The sequence below is a fragment of the Plecotus auritus genome, assembly GCF_963455305.1.
Source record: "Plecotus auritus genome assembly, chromosome: 7".
NCBI lineage: Eukaryota > Metazoa > Chordata > Mammalia > Chiroptera > Vespertilionidae > Plecotus > Plecotus auritus.
Window position 1 is genome coordinate 46,169,579 of NC_137774.1, and position 24,954 is coordinate 46,194,532.

Genomic DNA, 24,954 nt, shown 5'->3' on the forward strand with positions numbered 1-24,954 from the left:
ATTGGGTGCAGCATTTATATAACAGATAAAGCAATAGTAGCAACGTGAATATACCTAGTGTTTGGAGGAGTGAGTGTGGGGTCCATATAGTAGGTTTTTAGTTTAAAAGTATGTCCCAGTATTTGACTACCAATATCGGTATTATAATTTTACCAACAATGGCAGTGATTGTTAGATCCTATTGCAATGATGGGAGATGGAACCTGAAAAATAAAGGTCAAAGGTCCTGGCACATTCCTGGAGTTCCTTTTAGTCATCAATAATTAGTGGGTCCATCATCATATCATATGATGAACATGTCCCCTGGGGCAAGGCCACACAGGTGTGCAGGCTTCATTTGAGGTTCAGGTTCCAAAGGAAGGAATGGTCTCAGCTTCACCCTCTCATAATAGAGCTCAGAGCCTTTTGTGAAAAAGATTGGATTTCTCTCTGCATAACCCATGGCTTCATTCCTTTACCCTCAGCTGTTAGTTCCCCTTCTCCCCATCCGTACAGGACTAACGGGTGATTTCTACCACTAGGCAATACAGGTACATTCATCATTAACCCCATTTGTGCCAGATGGAGTGAAAGTACAGCCCACACAGTCAGGGCCGTAAGAATTCTGACATAAAAAGGTAAAAGCATATTTACAATTTCTTGCCTAGGAATCATGCCTGCTTCTGACCATTGTAGTTGCAGCCCAGTCCTGGAAGTACTGCCTCAGGTAGGAAAAAGTTGTGATGTGGGGAAGAAAGAAAAATATATAGTCATTCCATTATCTCCCCATGGTGGGAAGAATGGCATAGTCATACCAGCTTCCTTTCCCCCACCCCTCACCCCTAGATCCACCAGAAAAGCAGAGGGATCTATCTAGTGGGGCACACCCTTAGCATCCCCATGGTGAGTGTGAGCAAACACTCCCGAAGACATGTAAACAAGCCCAGCTGTTTTATGTACGTATATCTCCAGCTGTTTTAATTGCTTTAATTGCCCAGTCCAGTTACCTATGCAACCATTACTCTGAGTATGAGGATGTGTCCCTGGGTCTAACTTGGCTCAGGATCTTCTGTGCTGGTTCTTTTGTTGTGCTCTGAGCATTCGTATCTACCACCTGGTACACACGGTCCAGAGTCAGTCTATTCCCGTCAGGACCCATGTCTAGCCCTCTGGGGCTGCAACATGGTCTAACGTCCTCCACTTGCCAGTCTTCCCCCGGGGACCCTGCCCCATAGCCATCTGCAGTCTCTGTCTCTCTTGTTGGTACAGGACACTTATTTTTTCATTAATCCTCACCCGAGGATATTTTTCCATTGGTTTTTAAAGAGAGTGGAAGGGAGGGGGTGAGACAGAGAGAGAAACACCAACGTGAGAGAGACACATCGATTAGTTGCCTTGCACATGCACCCCGACCAGGGCCAGGATTGAGCCTATAACTGAGGTATGTGCCCTTGACTGGAATCAAACCTGGGACCCTTCAGTCCACAGGCTGACGCTCTTTCTACTGAGCCAAACCGGCTAGGGCAGTGGTCGGCAAACTCATTGGTCAACAGAGCCAAATATCAACAGTACAATGATTGAAATTTCTTTTGAGAGCCAAGTTTTTTAAACTTAAACTTCTTCTAACGCCACTTCTTCAAAATAGACTCACCTAGGTTGTGGTATTTTGTGGAAGAGCCACACTCAAGGGGCCAAAGAGCCGCATGTGGCTCGCGAGCCGCAGTTTGCCGACCACAGGCTAGAGCAACAGGACACTTCTTACTGGCGTTTTGGGCCTCAAGGGCTGCAAGAGGAGTGCGTCTTGATTGAACCCATTTCTGCCTTATTGCAGCCCATGGACCAAGGAGGCCACCGCAAGCGAACACACTGGTATATACACTCATCACCGTCAACCACCACATGAATCTGATTGACATGTACTACTTTAATGCATTCTTCAAATTTCCCTAGTGACGTCCACAGCGCCATGCCCCATTTGAGCATCTTAACAGGCCAATTTCCCATGGCCCTTCTGCCCGACTATATGGCCAGGCTCTTGGTCACTACCCACAAGCCAGTACAAACCCAAACACAGAGGCAAACACCATGTACTTGGCCTGGGGACCTGATTTATTTTTACCTTCTTTGTTCAGAGCGGTGGTCTTCTAAACAGGAAACTATTGTTCACCTTGGAGGTCAGCCATCCCAAAGCCAAGCAGTTCGGTGTTGGTCAAAGAAAAGCTGTTTATAGGTCACTGGTCACTGTCCATGTGGCAGTAGAATCAGGCAGCTCCTGGTGTGGTCCCAAGGTCAGCCATTAGGGGAAGACATACCTGCTTGGGAAGATGCCGAGTAGCCCTCTGCACCCCCTCCTAGCGTGCTCCTGTGCAAGCCTTTTCCATGTTTACTGTGGAATGCTTCTGGGCACTGCCCGCCCCACCCCTTCCCCCTGCCCCGTAATCATCAGTTCCGTAGTTATAATATCTGCAGATATTGTCTTTGCAAGCAGTAGTTTGGGGTATAGTGCTGCTTTAGGCCCAGTCCAGAGGTTATTGTGCCCTGTTTAACATTCAGGGGACTAAGACTTGCAAGGCATTTCCTCTGGGATGACAGCTCCATCTCCATTTATTTTCATTTTACAGTGCCTTCCCAACATTCATATGTTAAACCCTAAGGTGATGGTACTAGGAGGTAGGACCTCTGGGGGGCAACGAGGCTTAGGTGACATCATGAGGGTAGGGCCCCCATGATGGGATCCGTGTCCCTGTAAGAAGAGGGAGACAGAGCTTCCTACCCACACCATGTGAAGACACGGCGAGAAGGTGGCATCTGCAACCAGGAGGAGAGCTCTCCCCACAGACAGAGTCTGCCAGCACCTTGATCTTGGACATCCCAGCCCCCAGGACTGTGAGGAATGAATGGCTGCTGGTTAAGCCCTCCCCCCACAAGGTATTTTGCTATGGCAACCTGAGCTAAGATGGGGGGGGGGGGGCTGTGGTCCGAGCTGGGACACAGGTGTGAGCCTGCTGCACAGAACGAAGAACTAAAGTGACACAGGTGGGGACAGTCTGCCACCTGCCTGTTATCAGCCTCAGTAAAGAGGTAAACGGAGACAAGCTCAAGACTGTAAAAAAGATGAGTTTATTCGGTGATAGCGAGGAACTGCAATTTGGGCCGTGTGAACTGTAAAGCTACAGGCGAGTCTGCGGAGGGTTTGGGGAGGGCGGTATTTGTGAGCAGGGAATGTAAGGAGGGAGAGTTCAGTTGGAGTCTGTTAAAATGGAGATCAGCCTTGAAAACTCCCTGCAAACAGAGTTCAATTCAGCGTATTTTGTGAGATTAACCCAACTTGGGTGGTTTTTTGTTCACGCCTCTGGAAACGATAAGCAAAACTTCCCATGGTTGATGCAAGGCAACCCCTAACCAACTCCCCCTAAGAAAACCCCAGTATTATCAGTTTCCTAACCAGGCATTTACGGGAAATCAGTCTCTCTTGGTCCTTAAGTTCTGTTTTCCTGACTCTGCCTGAGGTTTCCTATTTCATGCTTCTGGTTCCATTTGAGATGGAAATTTTATCACACTGCCTGTGCCCCCAGGGCGGTGGGGACAATGCCCCTTCCCCGGAGGACCTGATGTAGCGGCAGGGTTGGGGAGGAAATAGAAGAGTTCAGAAACAGGAAAGGAGTGCGCAGCTTCCTTCCCAGAAAAGCAAGAAGCCCTATTCCAAGGGCAGGGGCCAACATCCCAGTGCTGGAGGGGTGGGGGTGACAGGGAGGATGGGAGTCTGAGCACTGGGGAGGCACCCAGATGCGGGCCACACTCGTCTCCTGTGCGTGTGAGGCTGCGGGTGCTGGACAGGGGTGTAGGCGGTGCCTCTGGAGGGCACATGGAGCTCAGGTCAGGGACCGCAGGGAGGGGTCTGAGGAGGGTGAGTGACCACTGCATTCTGAGCCCCAGAGGAAGCTCCAAGCTGCCAGAAAGGAACAAACTGCTAAATTGGACGTCATTAAAATGAAGACCATCTGCTTGGCAAAAGGCACCGCTACGAAAATGAAAAGACAAGCCGCAGACTGGAAGACATATTTACAAAACATTTACTGTGTCTGCAAAAGGACTGGTATCCAAAATACACAAAGAAAACATAATTTGACATTAAGAAAACAAACAATTTAAAAATGGGCAAAGCATCTGCACAGATACCTCACCAGAGGAGGCATGCACATGGCAAATACACACACGGGAAGATGCTCAACATCACGGTCACTGGGGAATCACAGATTAAGACAACAATGATATCACTGCACACCCACTGGAATGGGGAAAACCCAAAATGCTGGCAACACCAGGTGCTGATGAAGCTGTGGAGCCACAGGAACTCTCATCCACCTGGGGAGAGTGCAAAGGGCCACAGCCACTTTGGAAGGCAGCCTGGCATTTGTTTTACAACTAAACATGCTTATACCATATAGTTGAGTAATTGTGCTTTTTGGTATTTACCCAAATAAGTTGGAAATACCCGTCCACACGGAACGCAGTACATCAATGTTTATAGTGGCTTTATTCGTAACTACCCAAAATTGGCATCAACCAAGATGTCCATCAGTAGGTGAATGAATAAACAAATCAGGGTACATCAATACAATGGAATGTTATTCAACAACAGAAAGAAATGAGCTATGAAACCACAAGAAGATCCGGAAGCGCCTTAAATGCATATTGCTAAGTGAAAGAAGTCAATTGTAAAAGGCTACAATCAGGGGTCCTCAAACTTTTTAAACAGGGGGCCAGTTCACTGTCCCTCAGACCGTTGGAGGGCCGGACTATAGTTTAAAAAAAAAAACTATGAACAAATTCCTATGCACACTGCGGGCCCAGGATGAGTTGGCTGCTAAGCAGGACAGGCAGCGGCACCCGGCGGGCCAGATAAATGTCCTCGGAGGGCTGCATGTGGCCCGCGGGCCGTAGTTTGAGGACCCCTGCCATAGTTTCAACTGTATGATATTCTGAAAAATGTGTTACAACGGAGACAGTAAAAAGATGATTTGCTTCCAGTCTAATTACTAAAATAATGGTTTCAACTTCTTTACTATATTAGCCTACTCAGTATAACCATTTCTTTCAAATTGGCAAATTGTATTTTTGAGAAATTTCTTCATTTTACCCAAAGTGCCTAATTTATTGGTGAATATGTACTATCCTTTTATTATCTTTTTTAGTGTGTATAGGACCTGTTTTTCATTCATGATATTGATAATTCTCTCTCTCATCAGCCTTGCTGGGGTTTATCAATTAGTATGTTGGTTTTCTAATTTATAGATTTCTGTTCTTACACTATTTCCTTCCTTCTACTTTCTTTAGGATTGATCTACTGTTCTTTCTCTGGCTTTCTCTGGCTTATTGCTTGATTCTAAGATATGCTTTTTATGGCAATAAATTTTCTCCTAAGCATTGCTTTAGCATCCTAAGAGTTTCAATATCATATGTTCATTATTAACCAGTTTAATATATTTTCTAGCTTCCATTTTTTTTTAATTTTTTTGACCTGTGAATTATTTAGGGATGTTGTGCTTAATTCCCAATCAGTTGGAATTAATATTTTATACTAGAGGCCTGATGCACGAAATTCGTGCAAGAGTAGGCCTTCTTTCCCCCAGCTGCTGGCACTTGCTTATGTCTGGGACCCGGGACTCCGGCTTCCCTTGCAGCCCTGGCTTCATCCAGAAGGTCATCAGGATGGATGTCCGGAAGGACATCCGGTCTAATTAGCATACTATGCTTTTATTATTACAGATTAATCCTCACCCAAGGATATTTTTTCCATTGACTTTTAGAGAGAATGGAAGGGAGAGGGAGAGACAGAGAGAAACATTGATGTGAGAGAGACACATCGATTGGTTGCCTCCCGCATGCCCCTGACTAGGGCCCATGCCCCTGACCAGGGCCAGGACCTTGCAACCAAGGTACCTGGTCTTGACTGGAATTGAACCTGGGACCCTTCAGTCCATAGGCCGATGCTCTATCCACTGAGCCAAACTGGCTAGGGCTAATATTTTTTTTTAAATATATTTTATTGATATTTTACAGAGAGGAAGGGAGAGGGATAGAGAGCTAGAAACATCGATGAGAGAGAAACATCGATCAGCTGCCTCCTGCACACCTCCCACTGGGGATGTGCCCGCAACCAAGGTACATGCCCTTGACCGGAATCGAACCTGGGACCTTTCAGTCTGCAGGCCGACGCTCTATCCACTGAGCCAAACCGGTTTCGGCTAGGGCTAATATTTTTATTGATAGTCTAATTTCAGTGTAGTCAGAGAACATACTTTGAGTTCAATCATTTGAAATTTGATATTCTATTTGTATTTAAAAGTTATGTGAATTCTGTTGTTGGGCACAGTGTTCTATTTCAAAAAGATCACATTCATTTTATTTATTTACTAGGGGCCCAGTGCATGAATTTGTGCACCTTGAAAGGAACTGTGGGCCGCAAGGCTATGGTAGGCACAGGGGTGGGTCTCGGCCCATCCTCCACACCCCCACCTGGCCCCTCCTGCTGAGGCCCCCTGTCCCCTGTCTGCCAGCAGCCCTGCTCCTGCTGCCACCATTCCCACTTGTCCTGCTTGCACCCGCTGACTGGGCAGAGCGGTTGGGGCTGGCCCCAGCAGCGGGTGCAAGCAGGGCCAGTGCTGTCAGTGGGTGCAAGTGGTGGCTGTTGCCCTGATCGCCCCTCAAGAGCAGGGGTGGTGGAGAAGCCCTCAGGGGCACTGAGTGATCGGGACTGGCACCAGCAGCGGGTGCAAGCAGTGGCTCCGAGCAGTGGCTCCAGTGCTGGCTGCGGGTGTGAGTGGGGCTGGCGCTGTCAGCAGGTGAGAGCGCTGGGCGGGACTGTGGCGCATGGGAGCAAAGAAGTTTCAGTAACCACCAGAGGCTCGCCCCAATGACAGTAACTGGTGCCCTGCCTTGGTCTGGCGCCCTCACTCACCTGCTCCACCATCTCGCCACCGCCAATGCCCACCATGTTCCGCACACGCCCCCTGGTGGTCAGCACACATCATAGTGACCAGTTGTATGGTTGTTGGGTTGTTCCAGTTGTTCTGCTGTTTGGTCTTTTTGTATATTAGCCTTTTATTATATAGGATAGGATTATTTATATATTTTTAAAATATATTTTTATTGATTTCAGAGAGGAAGGGAGAGGGAGAGATAGAAATATCAATGATGAAAAAGACTCATTGATCATCCTCCCTACTGAGGATGGAGCCTGCAACCTGGGTATGTGCCCCAACTGGGAATTGAGCCATGACTTCCTGGTTCATAAGTCCACACTCAATCACTGAGCCATACCAGATGGGCAAGATCACATTTATTAATTATTTTGTCCAGATCCTCTATATCACTACTGATTTTTTGTCTATTTGTTCTATCAGCTATTGAAAGAAGTGTGTTAAAGTATTTCACTATGGCTGGGGAGACGTCAACTATGCCAGTTTCTGCTTTATAGTTTAAATGCATGTCATGGGATGCATGCAGATTCATGATTGTGGTATCTTTTTGTTGGATGGACTCTTTGATCTTTATAAAATGTCCCTTTTCATCTTCTGTAATGCTTCTTGCCTTAAAAATGTTTGTCTGATATTAGTGTAGCACCACTAGCTTTTTGGGTCAGGTGTGCATGATGTTATCCTTTTAGTTTTTCTGTGTTCTTAGATTTAAAGTATATCTCTTATGAACAATGTATAATTTTTTAAAAATCATTGGACAATACTAGGTATAGAATTCTAGGTTGATGGGTTTTTCAGCTCTTTGAGGGTGTCATTTCGTTATCTTCTGGCTTGTTGTTACTGTTGAGAAGAGAGATCTCAGTTTTATTGTTGATCCTTTGATGATAACATGTTTTTTTTTCCTTTGGCTGTCTTTAAGTTTTCTTCATTACCTCCCTCCCTCCCCCCTCCCCCCAGGAGTTTGACAATGAGGTGCTTGTGTGTTTTAAAAAGTAAACTCCAGACTTTATTGGAATTTCACCAGTTTTTTCATTAATATTCTCTTTCTGTTTCATGAGCCAACCCTTGGTACCACATTGCATTTAGTTTTCAGGTTTCCCACATCTCCTTTGGTCCTTCCTTGTTTTTTATGACACCGACTGTCCGAGGAACTGGTCAGATTATCCTGTAGAATGTCCCACATGGGTTATCTGATACCTTCTTCATTAGACTAGGGTTGTGGGATTTTGGAAAGAAATCAGAAGTGAAGTGCTCTTCTCATGTAATTTTGTTTTTATTCTGTATGAGATTTGCTGAATTAAGAGTTGTTGTGCTTCTTCACTTTTGGCCAGTTGAATGTTAGGAGGAGATGCTGTGCCAGTCCCAGGCCCAGGCCCTAGGAGGCATCACCTGTCTCTGCTTTCCTGTCTAGTGCTAACATGCTGACCCAAGGTGCCTGAGAGACCCACCAAGCAGAACAAAGCCCAACCTGCAGCTCGAACCCAGCCCCGCTGAGCCCATTCTAGGTCCAGGGATCCCTCGATGTCCTACAGATGCATAAGCGAGAATAAATAAGCACAGTTAGTGCACAGAGCACCAGGTGTGCTTTACTGTTTGCAAGAGAGGCCAGTGCAGACCTGCAACAGCTCACGGTTCTGTGTTTCTCCATCTCCTGCAGCTGTGTTTGGAGCAGTTTTGTCTGGTCTCTGTACTTCTCCCAGGCCACAGGTGTCCTCCACCACCCCTTTGCCTCCTCTTCTCTCCCTCCCTGTGCTCCAAGACTGAAAACACCCCCAGATCCGGAGGGCCCGCATCGAGCTGACTTTCCTTGCTCTCAGCAGCATGATAAGGCTTAAATGGAACAGTGTCAGGGAAAATTTAAGCACAAATACATTTTCTACAGAGAAGAAAATTCCCCAAATAAACAAAACAACCCCCAAGAATCTTATTTCTGCTGTCGGTGAAATAATTTATGTGAATTGCCCAACTAGTAGTTAATTGTCACACAACAAAAATAATTCTAGGTCTTTAAATACAAGATTAATGTTTTATTTAACAATAATATTAAATTCAATTCATTTATTCTTGGATATCCCTCGCTCATATAGTAGGTCATCCTATTCACACAATAAAAAAGATTGAAGGTATATAGCCGACCGCTCTCTGGTGCCTGGCTGGAACGGTAGGAATTGCGATTCCGGATAGGAGCCGGCTCTGTCCACTTCTCTCCAGTTGTGAATACTCTGGGCGCCTATAGGCCCAGAACCTTTGGATCAGGATGAAGCAGGAGGAGAGGAAGGAGGGGGTCTGTGCACCATACAATTGTCTGCTAGCATGGTTCCCTTCCCCACCTCCACCAGTTTAAATCCTGGCCCCGGCCCTGCCCTCCACCCTATCGCCCTAGCCCAGTGGTCAGCAAACTCATTAGTCAACAGAGCGGCAAACGGCGGCTCGTAAGCTGCATGTGGCTTGCGAGCCACAGTTTGCCGACCACTGCCCTAGCCTTCCCTTCTTTCTTTCTTTCTTTCTTTCTTTCTTTCTTTCTTTCTTTCTTTCTTTCTTTCTTTCTTTCTTTCTTCCTTTCTTTCTTTTTCTTCCTTCCTTCCTTCCTTCCTTCCTTCCTTCCTTCCTTCCTTCCTTCCTTCCTTCTCTCTCTCTCTCTCTCTCTCTCTCTCTCTCTCTCTCTCTCTCTCTCTCTCTCTCTCTCTCTCTAGTATTCCTCACCTGAGGATCTTTTTTCACTGATTTTTAGAGAGAGTGGAAGAGAGAGAGGTAGGGGGAGAGACAGGCGGGGACAGAGATGGGGGCTAGTCTGAAGGTCAGGAATGAAAAGTCTCATCCCTATTTCTGGAGTCAAGGGGACTGGACTCCAGACACAAAGGGTTTCCCAGGCCTTTGACAAAGGAAGGAGTGGGCCCCGCGGGCCGCAGGTTGGGAGAGGAGGCCTAACCCAGACCGCAGAGCACCAGGGCCTCCAGTCCTTCTAGAAAGGATTCTGACCATGTTGGTGGCCGGGGCCCTCAGAGGTCAGCTCTCCTTTCTACCTCAGGAACCTGAGGGGCTGTGTGGCCAGGCCCCTCTCTCCCTAAAGCCTGTTTCTGTCCCAAGCAGAGCCCCGAGGCCCCAGAAACCACTGACGCCCTGCCCTGCCCTGCCCAGGGCAGGGCCCTCAGCAGGACCCTGACTCAGCGCAGGCCCGTGTGGTTCTCCACCAGGAGCGAGACCCTCACAGCCGACCGTCTGGAGAGGCTTGGAAGAGGCTGCTTCTGGTCGTTCTGTCCGGGGTGGGCGGGGTGGGGGTGCGGGGACGGTGGGTGCAGGGCCCCGCTAGGGCAGAGCTCCGCTGAAAGTCATGATGGGCAGGCAGAGGAGGGAGCAGAGATCGGGCGTGGCCTGGGCTGGTGAGTGGGGCGACCTCTGGGGCTGGGGGCAGAGGCTGCTCTTCTCAGGCTTGTAGCAAGGTGAGACCTCACACCTGTGGGCGGGGCAGGAGTCAGGACAGGCTCACGTCCCTCCAGCAACTTCCAGGCCTCTGGATGGGAACAGTTCAGAAACTGACCCCTTCCCTCACCCGCACTCAGCTGGGGAGAGCGGCGCCCCATCCTACCTGACCACACTCTGCAGGATCTTCCTCTCATCCTGGTCCAGGCACACCGCAAACGGGCAGCTTTTGGAGCCAATAATCTGTACCTTGTCCACTTTGATCTGCGAGGTGCTGATCTGGAAGGAAGGCCGAGGTCAGTCCCGTGGAATTGCCTGCTCCCCTGGGGTGGGGTGGGCATTTGTCTGTCAGCTCTCTAAGGCGAATGGCCAGCTCAGGGGAGGGGTTCTGTGCACGGCTCAGGCCCTGGCTCCGCCCCAGCCTCTGCCCTTTCCTGAGCCTGGAAGAAGCAAGTGCCCTAGAGGAGAAGCTGCACCGTGCTCTGCCCCCCACCCCCACCCCCTGCGGTGAGAGTCCTGGGGGTCCTCCGACTTAGGGCAGAACCCTTCCACACCACATATTCCCTTCCTCCTAACGCCGCACAGCACTCCACGTGTGTGCACACACCACACCTCACCCCTCACCCTGCTTCTCCTCCCACCCACAGTCCCCATAGCCTTGGACACCCTTCCTCTCACACAACATGCCCACGTGCACACACACGGGTGCACACCCCCCAGTAAGTCTCCTGAGGGTGTGGCTTCAAGGAGAGGGAAGCTCTTACCTGGTTAAAGCCCTTCTTGGATTTGGGGTTTTGCCTCTTCACCACTTCCGTCAGGTTTAGCGTCAGGGACTCTACACCGGAGTCTGAAGGGCAGGGGTGCTCAGGCCAGGCTCAGAGCCCCTCCCTGCCACCACCCCTGCACTGCCCACCTGACCAACCTAGCTCCTCCTGCTTCCGGCAGGCCTTGTTGAGGTTGATGGAGGTGCAGACCTTCTCCATGTTAGACCAGCGACTTCGTCCACTGATGGCCCCCTGGAAAGACAGCAAACCAGGTCCTCTCTCAGCTCAGGGCCCCGTTGCCTGCCACCTTCCCTTCAAAGAGGAGGCCCAGATTGTCAGGGCCCAGAGCTGCCTGTCGTGGGCACACCCAGGGAGCTCTCTCTCATTCACCCAGGTCTGCCAGCTCCTTCACTGAGAGCCCTGGCCCCTGTGTAGACCTTGCTGACTCTGGGGAGGGCGTCATGTCACTGGCTTGGTTCATGGGTCAGCCTGTGACCAGGTCATAGGACATGAGAGCTGAACACCTTAAGGGGTGGTCTTGATGACCTCCTGCTGAGCCCAGAGTGAGGAAGAGAGGGGCCCACAGGCCTGGAGCTCCTGGCAGAGCCAGCCTGGAACTCCCTTTCATTGGGGACCTCCATGTTGCCAAACCCAAGAGGGTTTCTAGGTCCTTGGTCAATCTTAAGGTCAGCTCACTTGCCCTTGCAAGAGAATTTGCTTCTGTTCACCCCTCTCCTCTCCTGGGCTTTTGTGAGGGCACACTCCTGGCTCCCCACCACCTTTCAGCTGGGGCCTCTGCTCAGCACTACACCCTCCTCAGCCTGCGGTCACATGACACGGGTCTCAGGACCTTCTCCTGGCTCCTCTGCTCTTTGCACTTGTACGTTCTCCATTAGGGAACCTCGACCACCTATACACCCCTCCTCATATTTCATGTCTGAGTTCAGGCCCATCCATCCAACTGCCTGCTCTGACTTCTTCCTTCTACCTCTCAAGGGCACTGCAAACTCACATGTCCCACATTCCTGATCTGCTGCTATGGGACCTGGGCTGCTTCTGAGACAACGTACTATTAGTTTCAGAAGACTGAAATCTGGGAGTCCAGGCCCCTCTTTTTTCCAACCCATCCCTAAGCCCTGCTGCTCACATAATCTACGTATAGCCCCCATTCCTTTCCATCTCCACCACCACCAGCCTAGACCTGGCTGCCACGTTTCTCTCCTGGAAAACCACCGGAGCCTTCTATGGGCCTTGCCGTGTCCCCTGTGGACCCTCCGATCTGTTCTCCACAGAGCTGCCAGAGGGAACTTCTAAACCTCAAATCTGATCATGTCACACACATTCCCAGCACTACCCCAAACTTAAGCCCCTTCAAAGAATATATGCTCTTGTGACTGGACAAAACTCCTCTCACTATAATTAAGGCCCTTGGTATTCTGGCCCCGCCTCTCTCTTTAGCCTCACCTCATCACCTTTGCTGTTCATGCTCTCTTCTACCACAGGGCCTTTGAACATGCTGCTTCCTCTGTCTGGGGAATACATCCCTCTCTTTTTAGCTTAACTAACTAACCCCTGTTTTCCGCCCCCCCCCCCCCCCCCCCCAATACTGACTCAATGTCGCTTCTCTAGGAAGCATCTAACTTTCCTGACTGGGTTGAAGAATCCCCTGGAGGTTCTCCCAGTACCATGTACCTCTCCTTCGTCTGTTTGTCACAATTGTAATTATACATCTGTGGGTCCATCTAACCAGTGCCTACCATCCCTCCAGGCTGTAAGCATTTTGTTCACTCTTGACAACACTACCTGTGCCCAGAACAATGTCTGGGACTCAGTAGGTGCTAAACACCTGGCACACAGCTCTCAGGGTCAGTCCCGCCTGCCCACCTCCATGGCCACCAAATGTAAAGTAGCCCATGATCACCATCCCATGAACCCTTTGATTGCCTTGTCAGACATGACCTTGGCCATTTCCTTGTTTCCTGCCTGTCTCTCTCTTCTGAAAAAGCTAAGGGCAGGGACCATCCCTTCCTGCTTACTGCATTCCCCCTTACCCAGCACAGGGCCTGGCAGGAGTCGGTACTAAATAAATATCTTTTGAATGGTTGAAAAAGGAAGAAAAGAAGGCAGGAGGGCCCCCATTTGTGAGGTCAAGGTTCTCATGGCCTGTCCCCCAAAATATGACATGCTCAGAGACTCATGCTCATGGGCACCCCTTCCTCTCTTACCTCAAATATCTCTTCACTCCCTATCCCACTAATCCCACCTCCAATGCACCCAACCTGGCACACCGGCCCCCAGACCATGGCCTCTCCCTCATGGTGCCTCTGGAAGCCCCAGCCTTGCCCCACTCTCCACCCTCGCCCTGTAGCCAGGCCCTGACACTTCACGGGAGCTGCTGGGCACATTCAGGAGGGGCAGAGCCTTCTGCGGTCTCCAGCTTGAAAACTGGGGCCCGGGAACCTGAGTCTGGCTCTGCGTGAGGAGGATCAGGAGCAGACCCCAGAGGGCGGTGGCCCAGTGCCGTCTTACCTTGCTGTAAATTATCTGTAGTGTTAGAGGAACGGCCTCCCGGTCCCCATCAATGCCCAGCCTCTTGCTGCCAGGACCTGTGCCACACACAGACAGACCCTTCACTCAGTGCCACTTGCAGACCTTGGAGCTCTACCTCCCCGCCCCCCACCTCTGGCCCTGCTTTCCGGTGACCCTGCCTCCCAGTGCTCTCCCTCCCCGGAGCTCCACCTCCTGCTCCCCGCCCCCCCCCCTCCGCCCCCGCTCCACCTGTCTCCAAGGACTCAGGCAGCACTCACCTGAAGCCTTGATGGCTCGTGTGGCAGCAGAGTGACCCAGCTCCAGGGAATGAATGAAGATCTCCGTGGCCTTCTCCCCGGTGATGAAGGTCAGCTGCAGAGGACAAGACCAGGCATCAGTGTGGACCCCTGCAGGGACCCACCAGGCTCCTCTGGCTCAGGGCTGGGGGCTGCCATGGGGTGGGGACGGGGCACAGGCTGGGGCCCGGTGATGTGAGGGAGGCCTGCCCGTGAGTCCGAGGGAGCAGGTGGCTGGGGCGGCAGGGCACTCACCTCTGTCTGGTAGACCTGCAGCAGCACCGGCCGTGCAGCGAAGCGGCAATAATAGAGCAGCATGTCGGCCAGGATGGGCAGCTGGGTGGGGGAGCCCTCCAGGGGCCGGGAGTCCTCCTTCAGGGACTGCTGCATCGGGGGAGCCAGAGCCAGAGGGGCAGGTGGACAGCGAGTGGGAGGGAAAGGGGAGATGAGAGGAAGAGGCAGAGGAACATGCACACACATGCAGAGAGACGCAGAAGAGAGAGCCAGGGAGGGGTGGTGAGGCGAAAGCAGGAAACAGACGGCCAGGGGAGCACCCACAGCCGGTCTCCACACCTCTCCCGACCTGGCCCGGGGGCTCAGGAAGGCCCCTGGCAGAGCTGGACAGAGAGGAGCTGAGGACGGGGGCTGAAGCCCCGGGTCCCCTGGATCCTTCTGAGGAGCCTCCCTGTCACTGTGGTGACTCCACCCCTGCCCCCAGAGCCCTGTCCTGCTTCTCCCCTGCTCTCCCTGCTCATCCCCAAGTGCACCCTGGTCTTCCGTGGAGTCCTCGAGCTGGACCTCCCCAAACCAGGGCCTTCTGAGCCAGGCCCTGGTGACCCCAGCCAGTGGGCCTTCTCTTCCCTCCCAGGGGCCACTTACCTGGCACAGGACTTCGGGGGGCAGGTGCATGAGGCCCAGCACATTGCGCTCATACCAGGGGTCGAGCATGCCGAGGTAGTGAGAGATGTCGTTGGTGCTCTCCTCCCACTGGGCCGTGCCCAGCTCCTGAGACAAGGGGCGAGTGTCATGCCCAGCGACCCAAGAGGCCTGCCAAGGCCCTGGGCAGCCCTGCAGCCCTAATCTGAGCTCCCCCCGCCCCACCCGTCGCCCTTGGACACGTCTGTGTCACACAGCAAAACGCCACCCCAAGTGCAGGGCGGGGACCACTCCTGGGAGCAAAGGCCAGGTGGGAGAAGGTGCCCCACAACCAGTGATGGCTTTGGTGGCCTCCAACCAGCCCTCTCGGATGACTGCGACCTGCTCATGTCCATCTACTTTCCCACCCGTTTGGTGCAGGGCCAGGACATACTGTAGGGAGGGGGTGCCTCGGGGACTCGGGGGGGAGGGGCGGTGTCTGGCTCCGAGGGGCCGAGCAGGCACTGTAGCAGGTCCCCGGGCTTCGCTTCATGGGCACGTAGAAGAACTGCAGCTTGAAGAACCGGGTGAGGAGGGGGCGATTGCTCTCCAGCAGCCTGGCAACAAGAAGGTGGTGAGAAGGTGCCCCGGGGCCCTGTGGGACCTAAGCTGAAGCCTGAGATGCCACCAGCACCACCACCCTGCCACCCCGGCCGACGCACCCAGTCCGGCTCTTACCGCAGGTTGCTGTAGGCCCGAGCTACCTTCCCCGAAATCCGATCAGAGCCAAAGACCACAACGCGGAGGGTGGAAGCCTTGGGGTCCTCATCTCCACTCAAGAAGGGGCGGCGGCGCTGATGGCGTGAGGCGGGCGCCAGGAGCCAGCTGGGCAGCTGGGTGCTGAGCTTGGGCTGGGGCAGGGAGCGGGAGCGCTGGGCGCGGGTGGGGGGCAGTGCCAGGCTGTCCAGGGGGCTGCAGAGGCTCCCGGCCCGCCGCAGGGGCAGTGCTGAGTCCGGGCTGCTTTCCAGGCCCCGAGAGTCCCTCCGCAGCACCAGCTGGCTGGTGCTCTTGAACAGTTTGTAGATCCTGTTAAACTTCTGTCCGGGCCTGCGGTAGGCCCGGCGTTCCCGGCCGCCCGGCCTCTTGGGCCACTCCGGGGAGCTCTCCTCGCTGTCCTCCACGTAGCCACTGTCCACGCCATCAGAGAGGCCCGAGACAAAGGAGGTCAGCAACTGGCTGGAGAGGGTGGCCCCCGAGGCCTGGGATGAGGCAAGGCTCAGGGCGGAGTCACGGGAGGCCTCCGAGCTGGTGGAAAACAGTGAGTCCCTCTGGGCACACTGCCCATCTGTTTCCAAGTCCTCCTCCTCCTCTTCCTCCTCCTCCTCGTCCTCATCCTCGTCCTCGTCCTCGTCCCCCAGGAGCCCCGGCTGCTGCAGCTCCTGTTCCTTGAGCAGCATCTCCTGCAGGACGTCTGCACGGGAAAGGGAGGCACCGCTGGGTGTCCGGCCCAGGAACCCTCTCCCGCTCACCTTTGGGAGGGTGACAGGTTCAGACAGAATGGACTTGGGGAGGAGATGCCAGAAGGCGGATCAAGTCCAGCCCAGGACTCAGAGTGCGGCCTCTGCCCTGCCCAGAGCCTGCTCAGGCCAGCGAGCTGATGGGGAGTGGAGGCTGCTGCACAGACGGGCTGGGAAGAGAGCCTAGGCCGCTGAGGTGGGCACCACGGGGCCCCAGCCGGCTGCTTACCAAAGCTGTCCTGTTTCCAGCTGTAGGTGTAGCACCTGGCGACAGGGATGGGGATGGTGCGGAGCTTGCCGGGATTCGCAGTATCTGTAAGAACGGGTGGGGCCAGCCAAGGTGACGCCTGGGAAGGAGCCCTGAGATTGGCCAGCCCAGTGCCCTCGCCTTAGAGAAGAGGGCAGAGTTGGGAGAGGGTGGGCCAGGCCGTGAAGCTGGGTGGGCCAAGGCTGAACTGGAGCTGAGAGCTGGGATGCTGGCTCGCAGCCAGAGGGCACTGTGGGGTGCCATGCCCTTTTGAATGCTGTGTAAATGTGGCGGGCACACACTTTGATTCTCCTCTTACAGGGTCCAAACGGGAAAACAAGGGCACTCTCCCTTCAGATGTGAGGATATTGTGCCCCTTCTGTGGTAACACCGTTGTGGAGAGGAATTTTCTCAGGCTCCTCAGGGTGAGGTGTGGCCATGTGACTAAAGTGGGCAAGGGGATATGTGTCGATGTGATGTGTGCAACTTCCGTATTATCTTCATGCCAAATAAAAGGCCCCTGTCCTTGATTAGCACACACTTTTCCTCTCCCCACAGCCCCACATGACGCGCCCAGCCCTGACCCCGCAGGCAGGAACCAGGCACCAGTGTGGAGGACATGTTGAAGAGCGTGGTCCCCAAGTGACTGTGTGGAGCAGAGCCTCCAGGCCGACCTGGACTGCTCACGGTGGGAGTCAGAGCAGGCGACGGGGAATGTGGGCCCCCCGTCCCAGAGCCTCACCTAAGACATCGGGGAAGCCGGCTTTCTCTCCCACCGCCTTCAGCTTGGTCCTGAGCCACTGCCGGGCCTCGGCGGCATCCCCGATGCCAGCTGCCAGCTCCTGGGCCTCTGCCGTCTCCGTGTAGACGTCCTCGAGCTCGGCCAGGGCCTTGGCCTGGAACCCCAGGAGGCGACTGGCTTGCTCCTGTGCCATGGCCGGCTGCCCGCCGCCACTTCCCAGGTTTTCCCGAGGGCAGCAGGGCCCAGGCCCTCCCAGCCTCATCACCCATCTCCACCCATAGACTGGGAGCCAGGCCTGCCCCCACCCGCCATCTCAGGACATGGTCATGAGAGAAGGGCCCGGAGCCAGAGGATCTGTCCAGGGCCACACAGCTGGCCTGTCCCAGCGCTGGGACCAGACACCAGTCTCCAGCTTCAGTCTGAATCTCATTCCCCTGAGGCGGGTCCCATCCACCCTGGTCAGGCCCCAGCACAACAGAGAGCCTCTTAGCAAGGCCAGCTCTCCAACCACCGCCCGCCATGCCCTGGGGTGAGGAGGCCAGTGTACCCTGGAGACTGCAGCCCGAAGATGGAGCAGACACAGGTCTGTGAGAAGGGGGCAGGGTTGACCCCGGGCCCCAGACACATACCTGCAGCCTGCAGTGCAGACCTGCGAGGTCACAGTGGGCCCCGAAGGTGGCCTGGAAGGCGTGCAGGAGCAGGGTGATGTAGGCGCTGTGGGGCGAGTGCCCGGGCGCGCTCAGCTTGTTGGCCACGGCGAGGAACTCTGCCTGCACCTCCACGGGGTTCAGCAGCAGCACGGTGCTGGGGGCACAGAGGAGTGGCTGTGGGCACCAGGGCGCAGCCACAGGCCTCATGCTGGGGTTGTGTCCCTCCGAGGCCCGGGCCTCCTCACAGCCCAGGTAGGGCCTGAGGCCACGAGAGAGGTGGGGGCTCAAGGGTCCCCGTTCTAAGAGGAAAGCGTATGGTCTACTTTTGAGCATTTTCCCCCCAGGGTTTTCAAAGACCTTTGAAACACTGAACTCAATTTTTTAAAAAAAAGTTTTACCTTAATCTTTATATAAACATTTTTTTCTACAGGACATCTGAATGGATGTAAGATTACTCAAGAGAAGACTGTGTTTTAGGTGAGGTGGCTGGAAGGGGGAAGTGGACAGACACATGCCGTGGTGCAGGGGGGCTGAAATTTCGGTCCCCGCCCTGCTCCTCAAGCCACGGGTTGCAGGGTAAGGTGGCATCTGCCAGGAGGAAGGCGGGCCAAGTCAGGGCTGCATCCGAGTCCTCTGCCCAGGGGACCCTTTTCTAACTGCCGGAGCATCACACAGCCGGCACTGGCCAGGGAGGAGTGTGTGTCCAGCCACCTCTGCCTCTGTCCCCGCTCCACCCCGGGCTCCTCCTCGGTGCCAGTGTGAAGTTTGTTCATTATGAAAATTTCAAACATACACAAATGTTGAGAACCTTGAACCCCGAGGTGTTGATTACTCAGTTAACAGTTAACAACCCAGGAGGGTTCTCGTTTCGCCCACGCCCACGCCGACCCTCTTCGCTGCATCTCCTCGAACAAACAAACGCGTCTGACAGCTGAGCCATCGCGGTGCTAGTGCGCGTGGCTCCCCTTCACTGCGCTCTCTCCCAAACCCCAGCTGCGAGCTGCGTTCACACCAGCGCAAAGCAGTGCCGGGCAGGTGGCGCTCCCCCCAGTCCCTGTGGGCATCTGCCCAGAGCGGGGCCCTGGGCTCCGGACTGGGCGCTGTCAGAGGCATCATCATGGAGAGAAACTGTTTGATTTCTCTCTTTTAAGAAAAATGGGGCAGGCTCACATAAGCAGCCCCTAACTGAGCCCCTCTCCTTCACTGCGGGCTTGATCCCAGGTGCTGGGCACACATGGCCTCACTTGATTCACTGCGTGCAGGACCAGTCCGGCCAGCCTGTGCCTCGCTGCCGGCACACCATCTCCGCTGGAAAACCAACCATCCTTCCCAACTCACAGGAAACAGAAGTGAGTTCATCCTCAGCCCCGAGACCTTCTACTCACCTCTCGGAACTCAGTTCCCTGACCTTAAAACTACCTTTTCCATAAGGTGAGCACGAGGATTGCAGGGAGCAGCGATGCCCATAGCAGTGCCCAAAGCTCAGTAAGTGCCCGACGATGTTGGTGAGCGTTCACCAGCCCCCTGCCCCGCCTGGGAGGTAGCTTATTTACTTGCTAAGCTAACATTTACAAATACGTTCGGACCTGCTGTCTCGCTCAAAACCTGCACTGCTAGGGGATGGGAGGGCGGGGGTGACTACAATTTCTGCTGCTGGAGCTGACGCGTCTGGGCGCCCAGGTGTCCAGGAGAGACAGCGCCCACACGCCCGGAGACCCACTGGAGGGTCCTCAGAATGGAGGCTTCTCTTCTAGTGTTGGTCAAACTGCAGACCTGGCCCGGTAAGTGGGCAATGCAATCCATTTGGGGAGTTGCAACCAGACTTGCCTCTTAAATGAAGTGGAATAGAAGGGGACAGAGCTCACCCTAGGAGGTAAGGGTAAGTTTCAATTCATGAAACCTGTTTTAGCTGTGTGTGTGTGTGTGTGTGTGTGTGTGTGTGTGTGTACCAGGCTGTCACAGAAAATGAATTCTTTATTGCAGACTCTGGTTAAAAAAAAAAAGTTTGGAAAATACTGCTTTAAAAACAGGCAGAAAGACACTGTGGGAAGAGCATGGGATTTCGAGGAAGACTGAGGTTCGGGTCCTGGCTCAGGCACTCGTAGCTGTGTGACCTTGGGGAATTACTTGGCCTCTCTGACCTTCAGTTTCCTCATCTGAAAAGTGGGGTGAAGTGAGGTAATGTGTGCCTAGCACCTGGCATGATCAATGCAGCTGATTCTTAACGTTTTTTTTTTTTTGTTTTTTTTTAAGTCTCAGACCTGTTTAGGAATCTGATGAAAAGACCCTCAGCCAAGAAAGCGGCTCTGTGCACAAAACATCACCAGCAATTCCAGGGTCCCAGGTCTAAGCCTGTCTGCTGGGGGCTTGGGTGGGGTGCAGTGAGGGAGGGATGCAGGGGTGCTGGTGCAGGAATGGTGGAACAGTGGGCGCAGCCCCATCCCGACCCCACCCTCACCCCCATGCTGTTTCTCCCTCCCCAAGAGCACTCACACAGTGGAGCTGCGGTGACTCCGAATGGGCAGACCCTGCTCAGCCCTCACCAGCCGCTGGTAGGAGATTCCTGTGGCCAAAGGAAAAGAACAGATTCCTGCGTTTACCTGGTCCATCGGTGCACGTGGCCTGTACCCCACAGTGGCCGCACCGGACAGTTAGGATGAGAGTTCCTGGATGGGGTTCAGGACCAGGGGCAGATCACACCTAATGCCTACAGGGCCTCTGACAAGATGAGCCCCAGGTCCCACCTGGCTCCAGCCACCTGCCAAGCTTTGCTCCTGAGAAGAGAACCGAGGCCCGTCTCCTGCTCTCCAGCAGTCCTGGCTCCTGTCACGGCTGGCCTCTCTCAGTCCGGGTGTCCTGCAGTGGGTGTGCTGGGCACCCTTGGGCCATCCCCTCAGCCTCAGCCCCTCCCACACACTCTTCTTCCCCCAGCATCTTGGCCTGGCTTCCCACAACTTTTCAGGGACCACAGACCCCCTGATGGGTCCCTCCCAGAATGAGCCTCTGCACCATGCTCCCTCGCAGCCTTCCTCTCCGCCCCGTCCACCTGCCGGCCTCCTTGACTTCAAATGTGTGGAGAAATGAACTGAAGTGTTTCCTGCAACTTGGCTCAGTTCTGCAGCTGGAAACAGACCCTCCACAGTGTGTCTTCAGTTCTGTGCCACCCTCGGGAGGAGATCAAAGCACATTTCGCTCTCCTCACTGACAAGGGTGACAGAGCAGAGGCTGGGCCTCAGGGAACAGTGCCCTTGTTAGAACTTGGAAGTCTTTATGGGGTTCCTGTCTCCCTGTCGGGGGCAGGGCCAGCCTGGGCTGGTGGGAGTGGGGAGCAGAAAGGCGATCCACTCGGGAAGCATTGCAGAAAGCAAGAAGAAAGACCCTGATGTTTGTCTAGCACATGGAAGAAAATGGCCAATTTATGCCATTCTGATTTAGCACCTACTTGCTTTGATTTGGGCCTTCTGTTTGGTGTTTCTTTTATGTAATTGTCACATGTTTAGACATGACTGTTGTATCTGTTTTGATAGGAGAGTCCCAGACAGTGGCTACTCCTATCAGGACTGGGAACACTGTCTGGCAGCACTCACATACACATGAGAATAAATCTTCCCCACCCCCGTGCCCCTTAAGCCCCCCAGGAAAACGCTGGAGTGGATGAGGATGCCCACCCAGCACGGGTTCCCCGCGAGGAGCACACAGACAAGCTGCCTCCTCTCAACTCTTCAGCTCTTTCCTTTTATCATGGGACTAGAGGTCCAGTGCACGAATTTGTGCATAGGTGGGGTCCCTCTGGGTGGCCTGCAGGGATCAGGCTGAAACCCACAGTCCAACGCCACCTGCAGCTCCTACCTGCTGCTCCCGTTCATCCCCACTGTGCCTGCCTTGGGCTCGCACCCAATCAGTCCTGATCAGGAGAGGCGAGTGCTGCTGTGGCAGCGTGAGCTCTGCATCTGGCACCCTCCCAAGGGGAGTGGTCTGTGGGATTGGGCTGAAACCAGCTCTCCAACATCCCATGAGGGGTCCCAGATTGCGAGAGGGCGCAGGCCAGGCTGAGGGACCCCCTGGTGGTCAGTGCACGTCATAGTGAGTGGTTGAGCAGTCTTAGCATATCAGTAGCATATTACACTTTGATTGGTTGTTCAGTTGTTCTGCCGTTCGGTCTATTTGCATATTACCCTTTTTTTTAAATATATTTTTATTGATATTTTACAGAGAGGAAGGGAGAGGGATAGAGAGCTAGAAACATCGATCAGCTGCCTCCTGCACACCTCCCACTGGGGATGTGCCCTCAACCAAGGTACATGCCCTTGACCGGAATCGAACCCGGGACCCTTCAGTCCGCAGGCTGACGCTCTATCCACTGAGCCAAACCGGTTTCGGCTGCATATTACCCTTTTATTATATAGGATGTCCTTAACAGTAACCCACACCCCATGGACTCATCGCCTCACCTCCTACTCTGCCTCTATTGACGCAGGCCACACAGCTGGCCACTTTCCTGGGGAGGGGAGCAGCCGGCAAGATCACTCTCCCTCCAACAGATTCTTCCAGATGCCGGCCATCGGCTTCCAATCCCATTATGCTCCTGAACCACCCTCCTGAACTGCCCTCCTGGACTGCCGGACCTGCCCTCCTGAACTGCCCTCCTGAAGTCACAACACCCAAGGCCTCAACCTTATCATCATTTTCCTTGAATTGCCTTTTTTTTTTTTTTTTTTTTGAGTCTTTGATACTGTTGACCACTTTCTCCTTGAAGCTTGCTCTTCTCCATTAGTCTCCATGACAAGGAACATTCAGCCACATCTTGTATTTCTCTCCCTGTTTATCTTAGGACCAGAGGGTAGGGTAGGGTCCCTAGGCCTGGCTGGCGATCTGGGCTGATGGGGGCCTTCCTTCCCCCAGCTGCCAGCTGTCAGGCAGGGCCTTCCTTCACTCTGCACTGCCCTCTGGTGGTCAGCGCACATCATATCAAGCAGTCGAACTCCCGGTTGGTGGAATTCCCGAGGGGGCAATTTGCATATTAGGCTTTTATTATATAGGATAATATCTGAATAGTCTCATTTGGGGACCGCAGGGGAGGTAGAGCTGGGAGCTGCCTCATATCACTATGTAGACTCCATATAACCTTGCCCTGTGCCTGATTTTGCTGTTGGGGGACTTTTAGGAGGATGTCTGTGCCCCTGGGCACACCCTCACCCAGAGGGAGTTATTTCCAGAGCTGGATATCCTGGATGCCAACAGTTCCCAAGTGAAGCACAGAGCATCAGATGAAACTCCCCCACCCCCCAACAAAGACATTAAAACAAAAAATCAGGTGGAAGGCAATCCAGGTGTCAGAGTAAAAACAGCACAGACCCTCTCCTACTAGTGGTCCCATGAACATTTGGGACTAGGCTTCTCCATTTCTGCTCCTCCATCCTTGGCAGGAGACTTCGTCCTCAAGGTCATTCCATTGTCTAAGATGGCTGCTAGAGTGCCAGCCATCAAATCCTCATTTCAGTTAACAGGAGGAAGTGAGGGGGAGGAGGGTGTAAAAGTGTAAGCCACTGTTATTTCAGGCTTTCTTTTATAGGCAGCCGGCTCAATTAATCACACTCCATGATTTCTGGAACATCTGCCTTCCACTCCTTCCCTGAGTCTCCCCCTATAGTAACATATGATGAGAGAAATATACACTGAGTGGCCAGATTATTATGATCTCTGAATGCATAATAATCTGGCCACTCAGTGTATATCCTATATAATAAAAGGCTAATATGCAAATTGTCCCCTCCCCCTGGCCAGGCTGGCTGGACCCCACCCATGCATGAATTCATGCACCAGGCCTCTAATATATATAGACTAGAGGCCCGTTGCAGGAAGATTCCTGCAATAGGGCTTCCTGCAGCAGTCTGCTTCCCTCCCTTCTCCTCCACCCGCCTGCTTCCCTCCCTTCTCCTCCACCTGCTTGCTTGATTCTCGGCAGCTTCACTCCCTTCTGCAGCACTTGGCTTCCTTCTACACTGTCTTCAGTCTTCGCTCTGTGCCTGGATATGCAAATTAACCACCATCTTGGTTGGGTTAATTTGCATACTTGCTCCTGATTGGCTGGTGGGCATGACTGGTGGGCGTGGCTTGTGGGCGTAGCGGAGGTACAGTCAATTTGCATGTTTCTCTTTTATTAGATAGGATACACACTGAGTGGCCAAATTATTATGCATTCAGAGATCATAATAATCTGGCCACTCAGTGTATATTTGTATTTATTATGTGTATATGTTCATCCTCAGTTCCTGGGACAGAACTCCTAAAATCCTTGTCATTTCCTAAGTGATGGGGTGAGAGCAGCATCTATAACAAGCCCCTTTTAACTGGACCTGAGATTATGCTAAGGAGGTGACTCTGGGTGGGTCCCTAGATAGCTTCCAGCAGGGGGCTGGTTGCCCTATGGAACCAGCCATGTGATTGATTTGAGGGCTGGAACTTTCAGACCTCCCCCAGCAACCTTCAGTGGGGGCAGGGGCTGGAGATTGAGGTAATCATCAATAGCCAAGATTTAGTCAATCATGCCTACTTAGTAGGATCTCCATGAAACTCCTAACCAATGGGGTTCAGAAATCTCCCAGGGTGGGTGCCAGGAGGGTGGTGTAACCCAACTCCACAGGGACAGAAGCTCCTACACTCAGGACCCTTCTAGACCTCACCCTCTGTACCTCTTCACCCAGCTGTTCCTCTGTATCTTTCATAGCATCCTTTCTAATAAACCAGTGGATGTAAGTAAAGTGTTCACCTGACTTCTAGGAGCTGTTTTAGCAAATTACTGCACCTGAGGAGGGAACTCTGGGAAATCCTGATTTGTAGCTAGTTGGTCAAACGTAAGGGAGACCTGGGCTTATGGTTAGCATCTGAAGTGGGGGCAGTCTTTCGGGACTGAGCCCTCCACTGCGGGTTCTGTGCTGACTCCAGGTGGTTAGTATTGGAATTAGATTGAATCTG

General features: G+C 53.2%; 1 protein-coding gene across 4 annotated transcripts in view; it reads right to left on the reverse strand.

The window, feature by feature from the left end:
* Window positions 1-9,528: 9,528 nt before the first annotated feature.
* PIK3R5 (phosphoinositide-3-kinase regulatory subunit 5) overlaps window positions 9,529-24,954 on the reverse strand; it is a 71,729-nt gene continuing 56,303 nt past the window's right edge. For 2 of the 4 annotated variants that reach the window (XM_080678005.1, XM_080678004.1), the window contains exons 6-19: window positions 20,473-20,542; window positions 17,959-18,133; window positions 17,330-17,483; window positions 16,570-16,653; window positions 15,562-16,294; window positions 15,278-15,440; window positions 14,848-14,973; window positions 14,224-14,352; window positions 13,951-14,044; window positions 13,673-13,749; window positions 11,302-11,395; window positions 11,144-11,226; window positions 10,546-10,658; window positions 9,529-10,413 (exon numbers count right to left, since the gene is read on the reverse strand). In XM_080678005.1, coding sequence (XP_080534131.1) covers window positions 10,266-10,413; window positions 10,546-10,658; window positions 11,144-11,226; window positions 11,302-11,395; window positions 13,673-13,749; window positions 13,951-14,044; window positions 14,224-14,352; window positions 14,848-14,973; window positions 15,278-15,440; window positions 15,562-16,294; window positions 16,570-16,653; window positions 17,330-17,483; window positions 17,959-18,133; window positions 20,473-20,542 — 2,243 coding nt within the window. In that variant the 3' untranslated portion in view covers window positions 9,529-10,265. The other 2 variants (XM_080678006.1, XM_080678007.1) reach the window with 2 other exon arrangements.